This window comes from Petaurus breviceps, unplaced genomic scaffold (genome assembly GCF_028583685.1).
Source record: "Petaurus breviceps papuanus isolate PSGF00001 unplaced genomic scaffold, PetGlider_PUasm1.0 90654, whole genome shotgun sequence".
Classification (NCBI taxonomy): Eukaryota; Metazoa; Chordata; class Mammalia; order Diprotodontia; family Petauridae; genus Petaurus; species Petaurus breviceps.
Window position 1 is genome coordinate 1,639,894 of NW_027187301.1, and position 21,106 is coordinate 1,660,999.

Below are 21,106 nucleotides of genomic sequence, written 5' to 3' on the forward strand. Positions count from 1 at the left end.
CAGGTATCTGAGGCCAGCACCGATCCCGGGTCTCCTGATTCCGGGGCTGGCGCTCTTACTCACTACACCACCTGGCCGCCCCTCCTCATGTTCTTCTGATTCTGCATAGAAACTGATTGTCCATCAGTAATCCACAGACATATAGTGCTTAGCTGTTGTTCTTTGCACCGTGTTTATTGTGTGTAGACTGCTGTAGGTCCACTGCACACCTCTCCGCTGTCTTCTATGTGACCTTCCATTTCTATTCTTAAAAGACAGTTCTGAATGTCACAGTTTAAGGACATTCATAAGCTGGAGAGTGCCCGAAGAAGTGTGGCCAGGAAAGTGGAAGGCCTTTAAGGTTGTGCCTTATGAAGATCCATGAAAAGAACTGGAGGTGTTCAGCCTGGAGAAGAGAAGATGATTCAGGGGGCTCAGTACCACTGTGGTCAAATTTCTGAATGGGCTATCATAATGAAGAAGGAATACAATTGATCTACTTGGCTTCAGCGGACAAAACATGGAAGTTTGAGTTTGATGTAATCAGCAGGCATTTATTTAATGCCTCCTCTGTGCTAGACACTGCTGGATAGATGCTGGGGATACAAATACAAAAATAAGACAGCCCTGCCCTCAAGGAGTTTACAGTCTACTGGGGGGATACAGCCTGTTCCCAGATAAATGATGGAGGTGGTGAAAAAGGAAGGCATCTTGAAAGAGATGCCCTTTAGGGGCGGCTAGGTGGCACAGTGAATAGAGCACTGGCCCTGGAGTCAGGAGGACCTGAGTTCAAATACTTAACACTAGCCTTGTGACCTTGGGCAAGTCACTTAACCCCAATTGCCCTGCCTTCTCCCCCCGCCTCCAAAAAAGCCAAAAAAAAAAAAAAGATGCCCTTTTAGGTGACCTAGGGGTTCCATAAGAGGTGAGGAAAACATTCCAGGTGTATGCATGTATATTGTGACATACCTGACATGTATGTGATATATTTATATTTTATACCTTACATAAATCTACTACTGCACTAATGTATTTCTAATTTGAAGTATATACAAAAAGATACTTTTAAAAGCTCAGGTGAAGATGAAACTTAAAATTTTTACTTTATTAATATTTTATATTAATATAATGTAATAAATATAATTAATTCATATTTTTGCTCTCACTAAAGATAATGTTAAGGAGAATTCTTAAGTATATTATTAAAGATAATATCTTTAATGAGAACAATGTGATTGGATATGCTTTTTTTTTTAAATTCTCATGTTTGTCTTGTAGAGGGGTAGGTAGGGCAGGCTTGTAAGTAATAATTGTTAGCCATTAATAACTCATTTAGTTTGGTCAGTGTAGCTAGCTAGCCAAGCAGGTAAATTTTTAAGATATTCTTTGAAAATTGAAAGATCCACAATATAATAATCCAAGAAAAGCCCTAACATTAAACATACCAGTGTTTCAGCAGGAGTCCCCACAGACAATGCAAAAACAAGCAAAGACGCAATTATCTATGATTTGAGCTCAGCAGATAAAGTTCCCACCATAAACTCCTCCCTCTTTATTTCCATGGTCCTGCTTAAGGGATGGTCTCAAAACTTAATTTCTTATTCATGTTTGGAGATTTTAGTTGTGGTTTTGCATCAGTGAGGAGTAGCAGAAAGGCTAATCTGGCCATACTATAGACTGTAGGAAAAGGACCAAAGCAAGGGTGGGGAACCTGCAGCCTCAAGGCCACATGTGTCCCTCTAGGTCTTCAAGTTGGCCCTTTGACTGAATCCAAACCTTTTCCCATGAAATTTGGATTCAGTCAAAGGGCTGCATTTGAGGAGCTAGAGGGCCACATGTGGCCTTGAGGCTGCAGGTTCCCCACTCCTGGACTTATTTTTTTTTAATGTATTAAAAAAAAAAAAGACAATTGGACCAAGTTGTGAAGGGGTCAGAATGCCAAACAAAGGAGTTTATAGTTCATTGTAGAGTCGATAGAGAACAACTGGAGATTTCTTAATTGGGAGGGTTGGGGTGATAGTCTGACCTGCATTTTAGAGAAAATCCCATGAGCAGGTTTTGGAGGATGAAGGAGAGTAGGGAAAGATTTGAGGTTAGGAGACCAGTTTGGAAGCTGTAGTAATAATTCTTATGAGATGTGATGAGGACCTGAACTGGAGTGGTGATTGTGTAACTGGACAGAAGGAGAGAGTTGGGAAAGATATCATGGAGAAAGAAAAGACAGGATTGAGCAATTGATTAGATATGTGGGGTGAGGGAAAATGATGGGGCTGTCATTGAGTTTGTAAGCCTGGATGACTGCAAGGATGGCGTATCCTTGACAAAGATGGAGAAGTATGTGAAGTAGGTTTAGGGAGCCTGGGGGGGGGGGAAGTGGTGTAATGAGATCAAACCTATTCATACTAGCCCATTCTGTGACTCACTCTGTTCCACCCAGAATGAAAAGGGAGAAGGGAGGAGTTCTTAGATTACTGCCTAGAATGCCAATCTTCTTCTCTGAGGGGTGCCTGCTGACCACCATGGCAAGGAGTGTACATACTAGGAGGAGAGAGGTTGTAGAATTTTCCCACTGGCATCTGCCTCATTGTTGCTGTGAGTTCCTAGGTAACCAGTTACAACAGCCTTTAGGGGCAGCACCTGGGGGGGGGGGGGAGAGGCCAGCATGGGGAGTAGCTAGGAGATTGTACTTTGCCAATGAGCCATAAGGTTTCTGGGTGATGGATGATGGGTAGGAGGTAGATAAAAGTTGTTTTGGCGACAAGCCCAGCAATTGGATATTGTGGGGAAGGTGAGATCCAACCCATCTTTCCACCTTCCAGTCGGCTGATCACACACCTCTTGGGCTCATGCCTCACACCGAGCAATGCATGTCCTAGAGCGCTTTAGTAGAGTATTCCTTCAATATATAGTTAGCATTGATGTGCTTGTTAACGATGAAGAATCCAAGATTCCCCCTTCCCCAATACTTTGCTCTGTCTGAAAAGGATACACTTTAGTTTCTGGTACTTAGTAACATTTTTCATATCACTTCCTTGGATCAGAAGTTTCACTTCTAGTTTTAACTGATGTTTTTGTGCTTTGTATCTAATTGTAATGCTTTTTCTTTTCATCCTTGTACCTAGAGGGTTTGTCAAGGGAAGGGGAGGGTGAAACTTCTGAGGGGTCTACCAGCCTTCGGCATCTTTTTTTCCTGAATACTGACCTACATATATCTACGTGTTTTTCTACCTTTCTCCCATATACCTTTGCATTTGAAGTCACCACTTATCAATATATATGGTCACTTAGTTTGAGGATCTTAAGCTCTTCATAAAATGCCTTCATTTTCATCCTCTGCCACAAACGTTGGCACAGAAGCCACAATTATCTTCATGGTGGTCTTTTTTGTTTATTCTCATCATGAACACTTCGTGTCAAGATGACCAAATATCTCATAAAATGATGTTTCTTGTTGCCCTTGGGCACAGGGTGAGAACTTCATAATTTGTCTCTCCAAGGAAAACCTTTGGGCCATATTTTCATATAACTGCAACTTCTTTATTCCTTATGGTTTCATTTATACTAAGAATGTCAATATTGATATGGTTCAGTTCCTCCAGGAGCATTCCAACTCATTGGTTATTAGACTAAGAGCTCACATATAGTCTCAGTGGTAAAATTGATGTTGTTAGGTGAGCTCAGCCCTGTGCTTTTTTTAATCCCTTTTTCTGCCGCCAAAGCCAAATGGGGGAAATACAGGACCAAAGACCATTTTGTATTTTACTTTGTGTCATGGGTTGTCATGGCTAAAGAATCCATAGCCTAATAGCCAGACCTAGAAAAGAGCTTCTTTGAATTTAGTGAGACTGTTCCTCAGCCAGCAACTTCCTCTTGCCAAGACTATCCTCAAAGCCTTCCCAGTTTTATAGAACCTGCCAGAGCTTACAATCAGCAGGGCCAGAGCCACCTTCAGGCCACAATGACACTTCCACATTGGACCACAGCAGCAGAGAGGACCTTCCTAGAAAAACTCATTTCAAAAATCAATTTTGAAATAGAGCGTTTTCACAGTGCAGAAAGGACTATTCTGAACTGTTGGAGAGCTAACTAGAATCCCAAAAATCTGTGATAAAAGTCAACAGCTTTCTAGTCTAATTCCAAAACCTTAAAATCTCAGGATATGACAATAACTAATACTTAAATCAAGTTTATTGAGCTTTTCTCTCTCCTTCATCCTCTTTCCTCTTTTTCAGTCCATCACCTTCCCTTAACTGGACAAAGAAGTAAATGAGAATTTAGAAATCATTTAGACCTCCTCTCTGTTTTACAGAAGAGGAAACTGAGGCTTTGTAGCAGCAAGCACCCCAAGCGTCCTCAGGGTGGCTGCCAACACAGGTTCTTAGATCTGCTTTGTTAAAGGAAAGCAACTCAAAATGGGTTAACAAGCTTACTTTAATCAGTCAAACATATATCATTTACCTCGTTCAGGGGAAAAAGGTCAGCACCCCAAACTTCAAAGTATACAGGCAGAATTATCAAGTCAGAGAAACAGATCAAGTAGACAGATTTTCAAACTGTCCAACCATTACATCCATACCAAACAACATCTGGGTTTCAAAGCCGGGGGGCTCTGGACAACGGTTAGCCCAGAGTTTCATCAAATCACAAAATACTTCTCAAAGTGAGCCCCAAAACAAAGCTACACATCAGGGCTTATATAGCCTTCTCCTGGCTCAGAGAATGTAACAACCTTATTGACTCACTGGCCAATCAAGAAGTATCTACTGAAAAACAAGCCTCCCACCTCAGGCTCCAGGTTACTTTAGCCTAGGGGCAGGGAAGGTCTTTAAAATTTACATTCCCATTACAGGCTTAGAGGGGTAAAATAGCTTGCCCAGAATCACACAGCAAGAAAGTACCGTGTTTCCCCGATAATAAGACCTATCCCGAAAATAAGCCCTCCCCTTACTGTGTAAGATTCCTCTAAAATAAGCCCTCCCCCGAAAATAAGCCCTATTGATATTGCTACTGTAGTGAAGGTGATCTCCTGTGCTACACGCTACATTACGGTACCCTCTGTATGCACCGCCCCCCCCCCTTCCTGGTGAAACGCACGCCGCGCTCTGAGCTGCATCCAATCAGAGCTGCAGCAGTGAGCGCATCATCCTGTTCTTCCCCAGTGATTTGCTTATAGAATAAAGGTACATTTTTTTGTTCACATTTACCTGTTTATTAAAATTGCTGTCAATGTTCATTAAAATAAGCCCTCCCCTGAAAATAAGCCCTCTGGTGTTTTTCTGTCCAAAAAATTAATAAGACAGTGTCTTATTATTGGGGAAACACGGTAGTAGATCCAAGATTTGAACTGAAATCATGAGTCCAAATTCAGTAATTTTCCCCCTTTACCAAACTGCTTCTTTCATGTAACCTCCTGTCTAACCCTGACAGCATTGAAGGGAGGGCCAATTTGATGGGATTCATAGACACCTTAAATGATAGAATGTTAGAGCTGGGACTTTAAGGTTCATCTAGTCCATTCCCTTCATTTTACAGGTAAGGAAACTGAATCCCAGAATGGGGAAATGCTTTGCCTGCAGTCACACGGTGGGGGTAGTTCATAGAACCACAATGACTACCCAGTCCTCACACTTAATGCTATTGAGTGCTTTTTCATTTTTAATTTTTGGCATTGCTATTGAATAAAGTTTGATTTCTCCCTTACTCATTTTAAAAGCCTATGAGTTGAACATTTTGTTTTTCATTGTCTAAAAACAATATTCAGTCCATTAAATTACTTTTTCTTCTGTGTCACTCGATTTTTTTCCAATTCAGAGACTCTAAATAAGAAACTGTTCCCAATAACTGTTTATATATGTGACTTTTGTCATTAATTTATAAATTGAATGACTTCTCTGACTGCCTTCGTATCTTTGCTGAAAATCTGACCTTCTGCAAGAAGCCTGACCTGCTCTCCCTTCATGCTTATGCCTTCCCTCTAAGATTAGCTTTAATTTATCTCCAGTTGTCCTGATCTGTATCTGGCCTCTGGAGGGAGATAGTGAGGCAGGTGACTTTGAACAGCCCTCCCTCACTTAAATCCAACTTACTTTCATGTCATGGCATCACCTCCCTGATGTTGTGGTCCTCTACAAGACGGAAGGACAAACAACAGCAGCTCAGATGTATCCTGTGTATAGCTTGTTTGTACATGGTTGTTTGGGTGGCGCCGTAGTGCACAGAGCCCTGGCCCTGGAGTCAGTCAGAAAGACCCGAATTCAAATTTAGCCTCAGATACTAATTTTGTGACCCTGGGCAAATTGATTAATGAATTCTGTTTGTCTCAGTTTCCTTATCTGTCAAATGAGATGGAGAAGAAAATGGCAAACCACTCTAGTATCTTTGCTAAGAAAACCCCAGATGGGGTCACGAAGAGACAGACACAACTGAACAAAAGCTAAGCCACACATAGTTGTGTGCATGTCATTTCCTCCATCAGAATGTGATATTTTCTATGTCTCTCCAGTGCTTACCATGATATCATTGTGTTAGTCTAACATACAGGACTGGTATGTAGCAGCTGCTTAATACACACTTAGAGATTTGACTGAATTTGCTATATTGCTCTTTCCTCCTAATTAATTGACTTATAATTAGGATAAGGTGCCCAGGAGCCTCATTATTATTGTTTCAGGGTCTGAACAGTCAGGTTTCTAAAGGTCTGGTAAAGTAAAAAGGAAATGTAATATATCCTCCCATGAAGTTGTTTTCCAAAATGAAATAAGAAATCTTTTTAAGACAGCAAAGGAAAACGATCAACATTTGTTTCTCTTTCTTATGTTTAAATATCTGATGCATAATTTAGAATAAAATTTAAAGAAATACAAATACTTGCGGCGGCTAGGTGCCGCAGTGAATAGAGCGCCGGCCCTGGAGTCAGGACGACCTAGGAAAGGGAAGGGAAGGAAAAGGAAGGGAAAAAGAAAAAAAATTCCTTTATGCAGTTAGGACTCACAATAATCCCTAAGTAGTACTAATCTTAATCGTTTCCCTTTTTTCTCTTTAGATAGAAAACCTTTAACCATTCTTATATACATTGTTACTGAAAGTCTCATCTCACCTCAGTTTTGGACACAGTAAGACTATGTAAAGTCCCAATAATGGCCATCAAAGTGCTTTTATTCTATCAACAAAACTTACGTATTGGATGACTTTGACGTACAATGCATTGTTGCAGAGATCGCATCACGTCGAATAGGCATGCTGTAAATGCTTTTTGAATGAAATTTCATAATACACTTTGAATTGCATGATAACACAAGTGTGTGTAGCACTGTACCCAGTCTTTTGCATAAATTATCTCATTTTATCCTCCTAACCACCCTTTGAGGTGAGGAGAGCAGCAGGTATCATCTCCATTACAGAGATCATAACTTGCTGATGTTTGTGGCTAACGTATCATGTTTGGACTTCACAGCTATGTCTTCTGATTTAAATGCAGTGTCTTTTCCATTAAATTAAGATTGTGAACTCTCTTAAATGATAGAGTAAGGAAACGGTATTCTTTAGGCAGTAGAAAGCCACCGAAGGTTTTGAATCTTGGGAATGATATTGTAAAAACTGTCTTCTGGAAAGAGTAATCTTGTAGTAGTGTATGTAACTGGAGAAGGGAAACAAAAGACAATTTCAATCATCTTGGCATGGTAAGGGTCAGAACTCGAATGACTGAGAGTGATGTGATACATATGTGTGTGTGTGCACACATACTTAAACACATATGTATGCATATGTGTAAATTGATTTAATTATCCAAAACTTTAATTGGATTACTGCTTAAGAACCTCAGTCAATCAAGGAGTCTTAATTGAGGCTTACTGAGTGCCAGGCACTCTGCTAAGTGCTAAGGATACAAAGAAAGACAATTCTCTAGGCTCAGAAATGTTTCCACTCTACTGGGGAGGACAATGCACAAACACTAGGGTGCAAACAGAGATATATATACCGAATAAATGTAAGGAAATCTCAGAAGGCAGGTGGAACTAGTGGGGGAGGGAAGGTGTGGAGGAGAAGGGGAGACCAGGCCCAAGGACCAGGAAGGGCTTCCTACAGAAACTGGGATCTGATCTGATTCTTGAAGGAAGCCGGGATAAGGAGAGAGTTCCAGGCATGGGGAGGCAGTCAGAGAAAAATCAACAGTATCATGTGCGGACAGCAAGAAGGTCAGTGTGGCTACACCATAGGTTATCTGGAGGAGAGTAAAGTATAAGAAGACTAAAAAGATAGGAAGAGACCAGGTTAAGAACTTCAATTACCAAATGGAGGCTTTTCCTACTCGATCCTAGAGGCAATAGAGAGCCAGAGCTGGTGGAATTGATTGAGTAGGGAGTTGATGTGGTCCCACCTGCACTTTAGGAAGATCACCTGGGCATCTGAGTGGAAGGTAGTTTTGATGGGGAGAGACTTGAGGCAGGAAGACAGACCATAGATATATTGCAGTAGCCTTAGGGTGGTGGCCATGTGAGGGGAGAAAAGAGAGCCTTAATAAAAGGTGTAATACATCCAGAAGATGGGATCCAGGATAGTGAAGAAATTGGAGACCATGCCACCCACAGAGTGATGAACACACATGATATCTAGCCTGCAGAAGAAAAGAATTCTTGATGGACGTGAACTTTGTCTTCAAGGCCTGTGAAGCAGAAGGGAGATCAGAGTTGCTCTCCTTGTTCCCAGAGAACACAACGAGGAGCCATGGCTGGAAGTTGCAGAGAGATATTTTTAGACTTGGCATAAGGAAAAGCCTCCTAATAACTAGAGCTATTCAGAAATGGAAAGGGCTGCCTTGGGAGGGAGTGGATTTTTCTTCTGGTGCAAATTGGATGCCTATTTTGGGGGAATGTTGCAAAAGGGATTCCTGCCCAGTTATGGACTAGAATTAGGTCTCTTCTAATTTAAAATAATTCTTGCATTCGAGAAATATTGTGAAAGGAGTGTCAATAAGATCTAGTAACTGCTTACATGGGAGAAATAAGGAAGGGCAGCTCAAAAAGGACTATAAATTTCTGAGCCCTGTGACTAGGTGGATGTTTCTGCCACTAACAGAAATCTGACCAGTTTGAGTGTAAATAATAACTCCATGTTTATGTATCACTTTAAAGTTAATAAAACATTTTATTCCTATCAGCTCTGTAAATTAGGAAATGCAAAAATTATTTTCCCTATTTTACATATGGGGAAACTGAGGCTCAGAGACATTGATTTATTTACAGTAGCACATTTAGAAAACATCAGAACCAGAATTCCTGAAATCCACTATACCATACTGACTCTAAAGACAGGTTTATTTTAAACATGCCAAGTTTGATGTGACAGTGATACATTCTTGGAACTGTCCAACAAGCAGTAAGAAATGCAGGCTGAGAGCTCAGTGCTAGAGATAAGGATTTCTTCTCATACAGGTAATGATAAAGATGTGTGAGTAAATGAGATTTCTGAAGAAGAGATGGTAGGTGCATATGTTGCCTTCCCTTTTTTACTTTTCATCTCTCACCTGGAATATGCACGGAGGTGATAATTGAAATTATGAGAGTACATGTGCTTCCTCTATGAAGAGATAATTATAGATGAGAGGACTGAACCTTGAGGAAGGCTAGAGAAAGAATAAGACCTGCTTAAAGAGGCTGAGATGACACAACCAGATTGTAGAATGTCACAGAAGTCAAGAAAGGACAAGTTTCCAGGAGAGAATGAGGAATAGTGTCAGATATTGCAGGGATATCAAGGAAAATGTGTCTGCATGGCAGTTTCCAGGGTAATGAAAAATGAATAACAGTAGGTATAGACCACTTGGTAGAGAAGTTTGACGTGGAAGAAAAGAAATAGGACTAGTGGGGACAAAAGTGAAAGTCTGTTTTTGTTTTTAAAGATGAGGGAGCCTGTGTATACTGGTGAACAACTAAAGAAGCCCATGTAAAAGCAGAAATTCAAGATGCTTGAAGGAGTCACTGTGACAAATGCACCACATTCTGGAATGAAGGAGCATTTTAGAGATGGAACGAGATGGACAGGACACAGGGCTGGAGGGATTAGCCTTGGAAAGAAAAGACACCTTTTATTCTTGAGACTGGAGCAAAGGAAGAAAAAAAGAATGTAAAAACAAGAACAGTTGTGTTTAGCTCCCCTTCTCACTTAGCTAGTTTGGGTGGAAAAGTGGGCCCTAAGACACTCCATCTGCATTAAATGATGTCTTAGTGACTATCTCAAAAGCAGCTAATGCACAGCTCTCCTTTTACTAGAGCTTTCTGTGAAAAGGCAGAGATTTTTAAAAATCTAAGCTTAACAAGATCTCTTCTTTTTCTTATTGTTTTATCTTCCTTCCTTCCTTCCTTCCTTCTTACTAGTTCTCCCTATCTTGCCCAAACTGGAAGTGTAATGACCACTCTTGGATCTGATCCCAGTGCCAACCAGTATGGAAGTTTTACCCTGCCCAGTTTTTCAGACTCAGGCCTGTTTTTACCCTCTTTGGGCAACCTGCTGACTCTTCCTCTCTCAAGGGCTCACCATATCAGTGCCAGACAGAAGTGGACACTCTTTTGGCTTTAACCCCACTTTAGTTCAGAACTCCCAAACCCAAGAGTTTCACAGGTTCTTGGCCTTCCCCAGAAACAGGGATTAAAACATATGTGTTAAATATATATGTGAACATAATAAAAGAAGGTGTTAAGCAGGATTTAGAGAGGTTTCTCTAAAACATACTAAAATTGTATATCTTCATGGATATCTGCATTTGGAAGATAGCCCATATAGTTGGAATCAAAGTTGTGTTCTTGTTTCTTCCAGTCCTGAGGCACCCCCACCCCCAGAGCCTGCCTGGGAAGAAAAGCAAACCAGTGTGCTGCACCTGACCGGAGTGGACTTTCGGGAAGCCCTGAAGAAAAAGAAGCATGCTCTGGTCATGTTCTATGCACCCTGTGAGTAGATGGGTACTTAGCCATCTTGACATGAAGTTAGTGTGGAACAGGGAGGCAGTGGGTGCTAGCCTCTTATTTATCTAAAAACGAGCATCTCTGAATCAAAGGCAGAGGCTGAGAGATTCTCTGGGCACACAGGAATTTCTTGGGGTTTGCAGGCCATTGAAACTGGTAAAGACCTTAGAAGATCAGCTCATCCAGTTCTCTCATATTATAAGTGAGGAAGCTGAACTCCAGAGAGGGGAAGTGATTTTGTCCATGGTCATACAACTAAGGAATGACTTGAACCCAGTCTCCAGATTCACAGTCCAGTGTCTTTGCCCTACTTCATGATCTGGAACACTTGTACCTCATCGGTCCATTGCACAGAAGAGAGTTACCTAATCTGTTCTTTTTTTTTTTTAAAGCAATTGGGGTTAAGTAACTTGCTCAAGGTCACATGGCCAGTTATTTTGTGTGGGTGTTACGTATTTGAACCCAGAACCAATCCCAGGTCTCCCGACTCCAGGGCTGCCGCTCCTACTCACTGCACCACTTGGCCGCCCCAACCTAATCTATTCTTAAAGATTTCCAGAGAGAGAAATTGCCTTTTCTCACCTGTTCTAGTATCTCACACACCCCCAATTGTTGGGAATCCATCGATTGTCTAACTTAAATCCTTTCTATTTATGGCAGGCAGCTTAAAGGGCCATCTTCCTAGCAAGCCACCTAACCTTCATCTTCTCCTACCTTCTCCTCTCTTTACTTAGGCACTAATATGAATACAGTTCCATCCCCAAGTCCTTGATGGCCTAGAAAATTTGAGTAATACCCCTCTTTCTGAATAGTGCCATCTCTCTCCCTCCTTCCACCCACCCTCCTGAGTCCCTGTGGGTACAGCAGCTGCCACGTTGCCTCTCCTCACCTCCCATAAGAGTCTGGTTTTAATCAAAGACTAATCTAAGGGTGAGCCACAATTCTGCTCTGAGGCTGGTATTTGTGACTTTGGGTTTTTGTGCATTCCCATTTTAAATGTTAATTGATACTTAACAGAATAGACCTTAGAATTTCCTTCTTTTCTCTCACCTTTCTCTTTCCCTGAGTTATAGCTCAGCCTAATGGAGTGAAAATAATAGAAGCTGAGGTCTGTGGGGAACCCTGGGGGTGTGGAGCTCAGTGTAGTAACAAGCTGACCCAGTTGTCATCAGCCCTCCTTTAGGGGCCCCATTGCCCCTAACTTCCATCTAGAACGTCTATCTGAGGCTTCAGCTGCACTCACTGGGAGGCTTCACCTGCGGAAATTCTGTCAGCTCAGCAGATGCAGAATCTCTGTCTGACGGTTGATTTAGTAAGTCAGGACCCTCCCTCTCTATCTTTGCCATTTCCCTTTTCAAACTAGTACCTCCTGCCTATAGGACTCCTTAAAAAAGAGCTCAGTCCTTCACTACTTTTGTTTCTTAGAATCTTAGAATTTCTTTGTGAGAATGTCTTCAATGTAAATGCAAAGAACAAAAACAGAAAATTAACACTGTATAATTACCCCTTCCCAACACACACACACACCCCTACCCCTTGGCAAAGAAAAGGTGAATTCCTTTATCTCATCTTCAAGGTCAAGGTTGCCCTTAATAGTCACAGTTTCACAATTCAGTTTTTATTTTTATTTTTTGCTCTTTCCACTTACGTTGTAGTGATTGTATATATTGTTCTCCTGGCTTTGCCTGTTTTACTTTGCTTCATATAAAAATCTTTTCATGTTTTTCCACAGTCTTCATTTTCATTTATTATAGTGCAGGTAATATTCAGTTACATTCATGAGTCAGGTTGTGTAACCATTCCTCCAAGACATCTACTTTCCTTCTAGTTCTTTGCTACTGTGAAAAGTGTTTCTAAAAATATCTTGGAATACATTGGACGTTTCTTTTTATCATCAACCTACATGGAGCATATATGCCTAACAGTGAGATCTCTGGGTCAAAAAGTCTGGACATCTTAGTCACTTTCTTGGCATTATTCCTGAATTGTTTTCTAGAATGATGAGCCAATCTACAGCTTTTTAATAGTGCATTAATAAGCCTGTCTTTTCATAGCCACTCCATTATTGACTATTCACATCTTTTTATCATACTTGCCAGCTTTCTGGGAGTAAAGGTAAAAGCCTCAAAATTTATTATTAATGATTTAGACTATATTTTCATATAGTCGTTGGCAGTTTGCAACTCTTTTGAGCTCTTTGTTCATGTTCTTATAGTCCAAGTAATTGCACTTTGACCACTGAGGAATAGTTTTGGGTGGCATATATTTGCGTTAATTCCCTATGTATCTTAGATGTCAAACCCTTGTCAGAGATAATTGGTGCAAAATTTTTTCCTGGTTGGCTGCTTCCCTCCTTATCCTAGTTACATTGCTTTTGTAGTGCAAAAACTATTTAATTTCCTATAGTCTAAATTATTTATTTTGCCTTTTGTGATCACCTGTGTCTCCAGTTTTCATTAAGAATTCTCCCCTTAATCAGACCATACAAGAATCATAAGAGAAGTGATTCATATACTGCTCGTGACTATGGGCAAGAAAAGAATTCTTTTTTCTTCCTTCTTTTAACGGCGTAGCAACAACGTTGATCTTTGTTTGTAGCCTTTATTCACTTTCTGTTTTCTCCTGGGCATTTGAAAAATGCACAACGTATATAGATAAAAAGATAGATTTTAAAAAATCAAAAGTCATATCCCAATGGATAAGTGGTAAAAGGATAAAAACTAACAGTTCCCCAAAGAATTACAAATTATTAACATTATGAAAGAATATTCCAGATCACTAATAGTAAGAGAAATGCAAATCATAACCCTGAAGTTCCATCTCCTGCCCAGCAAATTGGTAACAATGAAGAAGATGGGAATAGTCCCATAGAAATGTTGTAGTATTTGGAATTGTAAACTGGTGCTCCTGTTTCAGTAGGCAATATGGAATTATGCAAATAACATGAATAAATTATCTGTACCCTTTGGCCCAGAGATTCCACTGCTGGGCATATGCCCCAAAGCATATGTTTGATAAGAAGAAAACCCACATATTCACCAAATATTTCTAGGATGACTTTTTGTGGTAGCAAAGAACTGGAAACGAAGTAGATGCCCATTATTGGGAGATAGTTAAACATGTGTTAATATGTAATGGAATAGTACTGTGCAGTAAGAAATGGCAATATGATGAATATAGAAAACCATAGAACAATTTACATAAACTAATTTAGAATGAAGCAAGTAGAACGGAGAAAGCAATATACACATTGGCTGTAACAAGTAGATGTAAAGAACAACGAATACAAAACAATTAAAACTGAATTTTGCAAAATTAAAACAAAGAACCGTAGCCCCAAAGAAGAGGTAAGAGAAGACACCTCCCCTCCCCCTTTCACAGAGGCAGGAAGTCCACAGATGTGTAATGTAGCATATACTTTCAGGTTTTTTCCAATATATTGCTCAGTCTTACTGATTTTTTTTTCCTTTTCCTTTTTTGTCTTTAAAAATATTTTTGTTACATTGGATGTCTCTCTTAGAGGAATGGGGGGGGAAGGATACAGGAAGAAATTTAGGTGATATAAAGGCAAAACATATGAATTATTTTTTTAAAAAAGGATTCTTTCCCCTAGCCATACCTGTTAAAGGGACTTGATCTGGTTCTTTTCTCGTTTTTTTAAAAATTGTAGTCATTTGGAAAGTATTGTGGCATATGATGTAAGATATTCTAAACTAATTTCTGCCATGCTGCTTTCCAGTTTTCTCAGCAGTTCTTGACCAATAGAGAATTCTTCCCCAAGTGATTTATGTTCTTGTGTTTCTCTACTAGTAGGTTCAGTAGAGTCTGATTCATCCTAACCTAGTCTGTTCCACTGATTCACTTCTTTATTTTTTTAAACCCACTATCAAATAGTTGTTATGATTAACACTTTATAGTATAATTTGAGGTATTAAAATTCTATTCCCTCTTCATTCCTAATTTTTTTCATTGTTTCCCTTAAGATTCTAGATTTTTGTTATTTCTCCAAGTGAATTTTGTTATTATTTTTATCTGCCTTTATAATATATTCCCTTGATAGTTTGTTTGTTATAGTACTAAATCTATACATAAATTTAGGTAACATTATCATTTTTATTATATTGGTGAGGCCTGGCCATGAGTACTGAAAATCTCTCTAGTTATTCAAGCCATTCTTTATTTCTTTTAAGAGTGTCTTCCCATCTTTCTCACTATAAAAGGGTAGCTTGTGACCTCTGATTTATTAGTATATTTCAGAGACTGAGAATTTTAGACAAGATATCATGACTGCTGTATTGAAGAGCAGGGGTCCCCTAGGATCTAGATAAAGTACAGACCCTGAATTATCAGGCTTTTGGGGGATATCACTACTCACTGTCAACCGGCAATCTTTTAAAAAATACAAACCAAACTTTTCTTCTCAAAAAAACCATCAACAAATTCATGTTCAAAGAGAGTTGTCAAACACCCATCTTGGATAGTGCAACTAAATGTCAAAGGAGCCACAAGGAGCTTAAACTAATGTAAAGAGAGGGAAAAAATACACAAAATAATGATGATACAAAAGAGTAAGGCAAATGTATACGAAAGGAGCAGGAACAATGCCAGAAGAAATCTTAGAAAGGAAAGCACATTTCCGGCTGGGAAGACCTGTGGAAAGAAAGGTTTTTGATCTGTGATTTAAAGAATAGCTGAGACAAGTGGGGCTACTCTCTGTGTTCATTGAGAGTCCCCAGTACTTCTGTCCTGGGATTGAGTCCCCAGCTCCCACAAGTCACCCAGACTTTCTTCTACTGATTGGCAAAGGCAGATAGATGCCAAAATTCCCAGATAATGTAGGCCTAAAGTTAAGCACCTACTACACTGCGAATCTCCTGCCAAAGCTTAGCCTGAAGTTCAATCTGTTTAGGGCAGATAATGCCACTACCCAACTTGTGCCCAAAGGGCTATGCCCTCTCCCCCAAGCTTGTCATTTCTTTTATTGTTTTATTTTGATCCCCCATAACTAAAACTTGAAATTTTCTAATCATTCAATGGTTCAACACCATCTATGGTTAAATATTCATTTGATTCTGCGGTGTAATCATTCATTTTCTTTCTTTTTCTCCCTTCTTTCTTTTTCTTTCTCTTTCTCCTTCCTTCCTCCCCCTACCTTTATTAATTTCTTTTCTTTATTTTTTATTTTTTTCTCCTCTTTCTTTCGCTCCTTTATTCCTCACTCCTCCCTTCTAATTTCTTCTTTCCTTCCTCACTTTTTTCTTTCTTCCTTCCGTTCTTTGTATTTATTTGTAATATCAAAGGGAAAAAAGAAACAATAAAAGGTTATGGACCAGGGCCCCATGGTCTGAATTGAAGTTTATCTTTGAAATCACTGTGAGTAAAGATTTTAATAAGTAGTTGAGAATATAAGCAAAGTTATAAGAGGGGGGATGATCACCCTACTTAAAGGAACAATTTTTTCAAGCCCTACCTATTAGCACAGTTTTTTGTCAAATACAAATTTTTTGGCTAACTGCAAGAGGTCCATAAGGATATCTGTTTGGCAGTATTTTTATAACTCTTTATAATATTTTATGTTCTTGAAAGTAGTAAAACCATACTAAGACACAGCGATAGAGTAGAAGAAGAATTTACCTTGGAGTCAGACAGCCAAAGTTCAAATCCTAGTTCTGACACTTGCTAGATGTGTGGCCATGGACAAATCACTTTCCCTTTCTGGGTCTCAGTTTCTCTTTGTAAAATGAATAAATGAAAAAATATTTGTTAATCACTTACTATGTTCCAGATGCTTGCCTAAATGCTGGAGACATAAACATAAAAGCAAAGACAATTTTTGCCTTCCACTACCTTACATCATAATAAGGGGAAACTACACATATAGGTGAGCCATAGCAGATTGAACTAGGGGAGAATTTTAGTGATGAAAGTTATAGTGATGGTAAATGTAGCCATAGGAAAATAGCTTAATATACCTTGTCCTGTAGTAATGGGAATATTGATTTGATTATGACTCCAGAGCTAGAAGGCAGAGTGGGGAGCAGAGCTAAGAGCAAACATAAAGTAGCTACCAAAATGAGAGCTGGGGAGTAAAGTGAACCGTGTTTGGCGCTCTCTGGCTATAGTGAACCATAGGAGGCACACACCAATAAGCAGTATAATGGTATTGTCACTCCCTATTTCATTGGGTTGTTGTGAAAAAGCACTTTGCAACCCTTAAAGAACTTACATGAAGGTGGTTTTGTCATTAAATCTTTATTTTTTAATGCTCTTTAATTCTAGATTTTTCACTAATCCAGCCCATTCTGCCACTCAGCTTAGATTATTGGTGTTTTACTATAATTATTGTTCTACTGTAAGAACCATCATTTTAAAGATTATCCCCCCCCCCCAATTAATAAAAGTTTGACATCCAGATGCAGCATCCTTCTCTCTTCTCCTTCAGATTTTTGGGCAAAATACAAAATCCCTAGACTGGGGGCAGACCTTAAGAGGTCATCCCATCCATCTTACTATTTATGGGCAGGAGATGACCTCCACCAACCCATGGAAATGAGGCATCTCTCCTGTTCCCAGGTTGGCTTATGCCCAGAATTCAGCATTAAAGTTGTATTAGATTTTTAGTTTGGTATAAAATTCTTTAAAATATTATTTTTTCCTCCTCTAAATAAATAGAAAATAAAAGAGGAATCCCCTAAGACTAGTCAAAGTGCCATTTTCATTCCTACAGGAAATTAATTTCTCTCTTACTTTTAGGGAAGTGAAACTAAATATGGGTGCATTGCAAGTGGCCTTTCCCATTTGCAGATTTTTATTAAGATATGTTCTCATTATCAGAGAAATCACGTTTCAGCTCTCCTTAACAGTATCAGGGAAATTAGTTGAAAGAAATAGCTTGTTTTCATCAGTTAAAGCTAACAAAGATAGATTTCTGAGAAGTCTGTCTGGACACTGAAGAATTCTAACATTTCCCGCTGAAGGCCTCATCAACTTGTTTTTATCAATCACTGTAGCGCCAATGCAATATTTACAGCGCCCATGATCATGATGAAGACCGTGACTGTAAGTATCACATGACGTTCCATTGCAAAATGTACCAAACTTTCCAGATAGAGGATAGAACTGAAGCATTTATTTAGACACCAGAAAACCAAATCCCAAAACCAGTAAGCTGATTCTATCATTAGTACCAAAGATATTCAGAAGCCATAATAACACTGAGAGCCATAGTATCCTTTAACCTTCCCATAAACCAATACAAGATCAATATCTACTCATGAGACTATCTGACTCCTTGCCTGAGGTCCTTCTCTCTTCCTCACCACCATCTTCCTGTGGGCTCTGCTTCCCTTCAGCAAACTCCTCCCACCACAGGCTCCATGTGACTATATTTAGCTTATTAGAGGATAGTTTATCTTCACAGCAGGGAAGCTTCCTGTGGTCTCTGCTACACCCTTCAGCAAATTCCCTCCATCACAGGCTCCATGTGATTACATTCAGCCTGTTAGGGGGCAGGGTTTACTTTTAAAGCAGGGGAGGTCTTCAGACTCTCCCCTAGGTCTATTAAGGGGCAGGGAAGATCTTCAAATTCTCATCCCCATTGCAAACACCCATCATAAAACAGGAAGAAAACAGAAGGAGCAGTAATTGAAGAGCTGATGTTTCCATTCCCAGCTGGGCCTCACTAGTCATTTGTGGATGGAGAGAATGACCTGTTGCCTCACCAACCCCTTTGCAAAAGAAGGAGGATTTGCATCTTGTTTGGAAGATCTTGAAGGCACATATGCCCTTCCTTGTGAAAATAGCAGTGCCTAATAGCAACCTGCAGCTATGAAGACTTTGGCTTTTGCTAAGAAGAGGAAGATAAAACAAGAATCTTTTAGGGCAGATCTCCTCCTAGCTTTCTGCCTCAGGTTGTCTGTCTGGTGGTCAGGTCTGGACCTTAAAAGGCCCCTAGGCAAGAGTGGCCCTGTCTTCTTTATGTGTGCTTTGGGATGCAGGGAAAGGAATTCCCACAAATTCTGAATTAATCTTTATAAACAGACGGATGCAGTGACCTGTCAAGATTGGAGCCACCAGAGGCTCAAAGAAGGACTGAGAGACAATCCTTGGAAAGGCATAACTTTATTTAAATGTAACTCATTTTTTTTTAGTTAACAGGCATCTATTTTCTCTTCCTCCCCACTCCCGTTGAAAAGAAAAACAAAACACTTGTAACAGATATGCTGTCCAGCAAAGCCAATTCCCACATTAGCCATATCCAAAAATGTATGTCTTGGACTGCCCCCTAAAGTTAAGGTATATCTTTCCTAGGCCACTGAGGGTTCAGGAAGTTCATCTGGTTTCCAGCCTGTCCTACCTAGATGTGGTCTTACATTAGGGAGGGTCTGTACCAGCCACTTCCCATCTCACTTGGCTTCCTCCTGACTCTGTCATCTCTCTTCCTCTCCTATGGCAGGGTGTCCACACTGTAAAAATACAATCCCAAACTTCACTGCCACTGCCGAACTCTTCAAAGATGACCGCAAGGTAAGGATGGCCCTGTTTGTTTTGTCTCCACCCTTGAACTCTGCTCTCCCCACTATGTTTGTTATCTTCTATAGGGGAGCCTGCCCCATGCCTGGCACATCTCTGTAGAGGGGGCTGGCTTCCTGGCATTTTTATCACCAGCTGCTTCACTTTAGGATTCTCTTGGGAAGGGCCTGGTTTACAATCCAAAGACAGTGAGAGAGGAACTAGGAGAGAAGAGAAAAAAGGCTATGATCAATGAAGCCACATCATGCTTAAGCCAGAGGCACCTGCAGCCACAGCCTAATGAAGCATAAAATTAACAAGTTAAAACTGCAGATTAGAATATATTGAGAGGAGGGAGAGGGAGGGATGTACCTGACTCAGCTCTGATTTCTGTTTTGTATGTGAAGAAATCAGAAATGGGTGGTGTGGTGAAACATGGCACGCCTCTGAAGAAACTGCTCCCCAAAACAGCTAAAGTACTCTGGGGAGCCCATGCCACGCAAGTGGTCCGGAGTTCAGGCAGTTGTGTATACTGAGTAAAGCCAACATGCATACAGACTCACAGTGAAAACAAAAACAAAGCATTTCCCCTGTATATTTCTGTGTTGATGAAACAAACACATTCTTACTACTGGTCTAGTTGTCACATGGTTTTTCTGTACCAATCTGGTATCTTACTAGCCAGAAGTCTCAATGACCAAAGGAAAAAAATACCAAGTTCATGGCAAAAATTTGTAAACCAAATACCAGGCTGTCCTAATCTCGAAAATAGGTTGTATTTCAAAAGTTCATTTGTTTAAGTTCTTTGCTTAGAGCTTAGAACACATTCTTCTATAGAAATAATGTTCTATAAGATTGCTTCCCCAGATAATCCACAAAAACTAATTTAGCACTGCATGTAGCTGAAATTTCCTACACATTCACAGTGAAAAACATTTTTTAAATATTGTAAACAGTTGTTACAGTTCTACTGCATTGTTACAGAGTTGGAAATGTAAACACCACATATGAAAATTATTTCAGTGGGAAAATGGCCTCCTAAGATCATTGTGAATATGTGAATGCCAGGGACAGGCACATGCACACTTTGTACTTGCTATTTCAGGCCAAAGCCTGTCAGCCTATTGTCTGGGATAGAAATCAGGCAAGGATGGCCAGGAATTGGTTTATGTGGGAGCACCCTAACAGATGCCAGTTCCAGGGAAGTTAACCAAAGAGGAAGTGTGGACAGCTATTGGAGGGTCAGGTTAAACAGTAGGGTCAGAAGTCCAGGAGATCAAAGAATCAGCTGAAGTAGCCTTAGCAAGTAAAATTAGAAAACTGTTGTGGGACAAATTAATTCTTATCTGTCTTATTTTATGTTCCCTGCTAGATGTAGACAGCCTGGGGGCCACAGCTGTTAATTATAGGGACAGAGGAGTCAGGAGCTTTTAGTTGAAATTTGGTTAGCATTTTAGCATTACCAAATAGTGTATCTCTCAGCATGGGTCTTTTCAACCTCCTTTGGGACCCAGACTAATGAGTTATTTGTAGTGTAAGTCTTGGATTTTTGTTGGAACACAGAGCTGGGTTCCCAGGATGACTCATTTGGACTATGCCTTTTCCAGTCTATCAGATAACAGGGGGATGGAGGGGGAGGGCAGAACTACCTGGTATTA

The 21,106-nt window shown here is 40.0% G+C and overlaps 1 protein-coding gene across 1 annotated transcript in view; it reads left to right on the top strand.

Annotated features, from left to right (window-relative positions):
* PDIA5 (protein disulfide isomerase family A member 5) overlaps nt 1–21,106 on the top strand; it is a 185,858-nt gene that overhangs the window by 152,951 nt on the left and 11,801 nt on the right. Inside the window, exons 14-15 of the mRNA XM_069064939.1 lie at nt 10,792–10,922; nt 19,393–19,463. Coding sequence (XP_068921040.1) covers nt 10,792–10,922; nt 19,393–19,463 — 202 coding nt within the window. The remainder of the gene's footprint in view (nt 1–10,791; nt 10,923–19,392; nt 19,464–21,106) is intronic.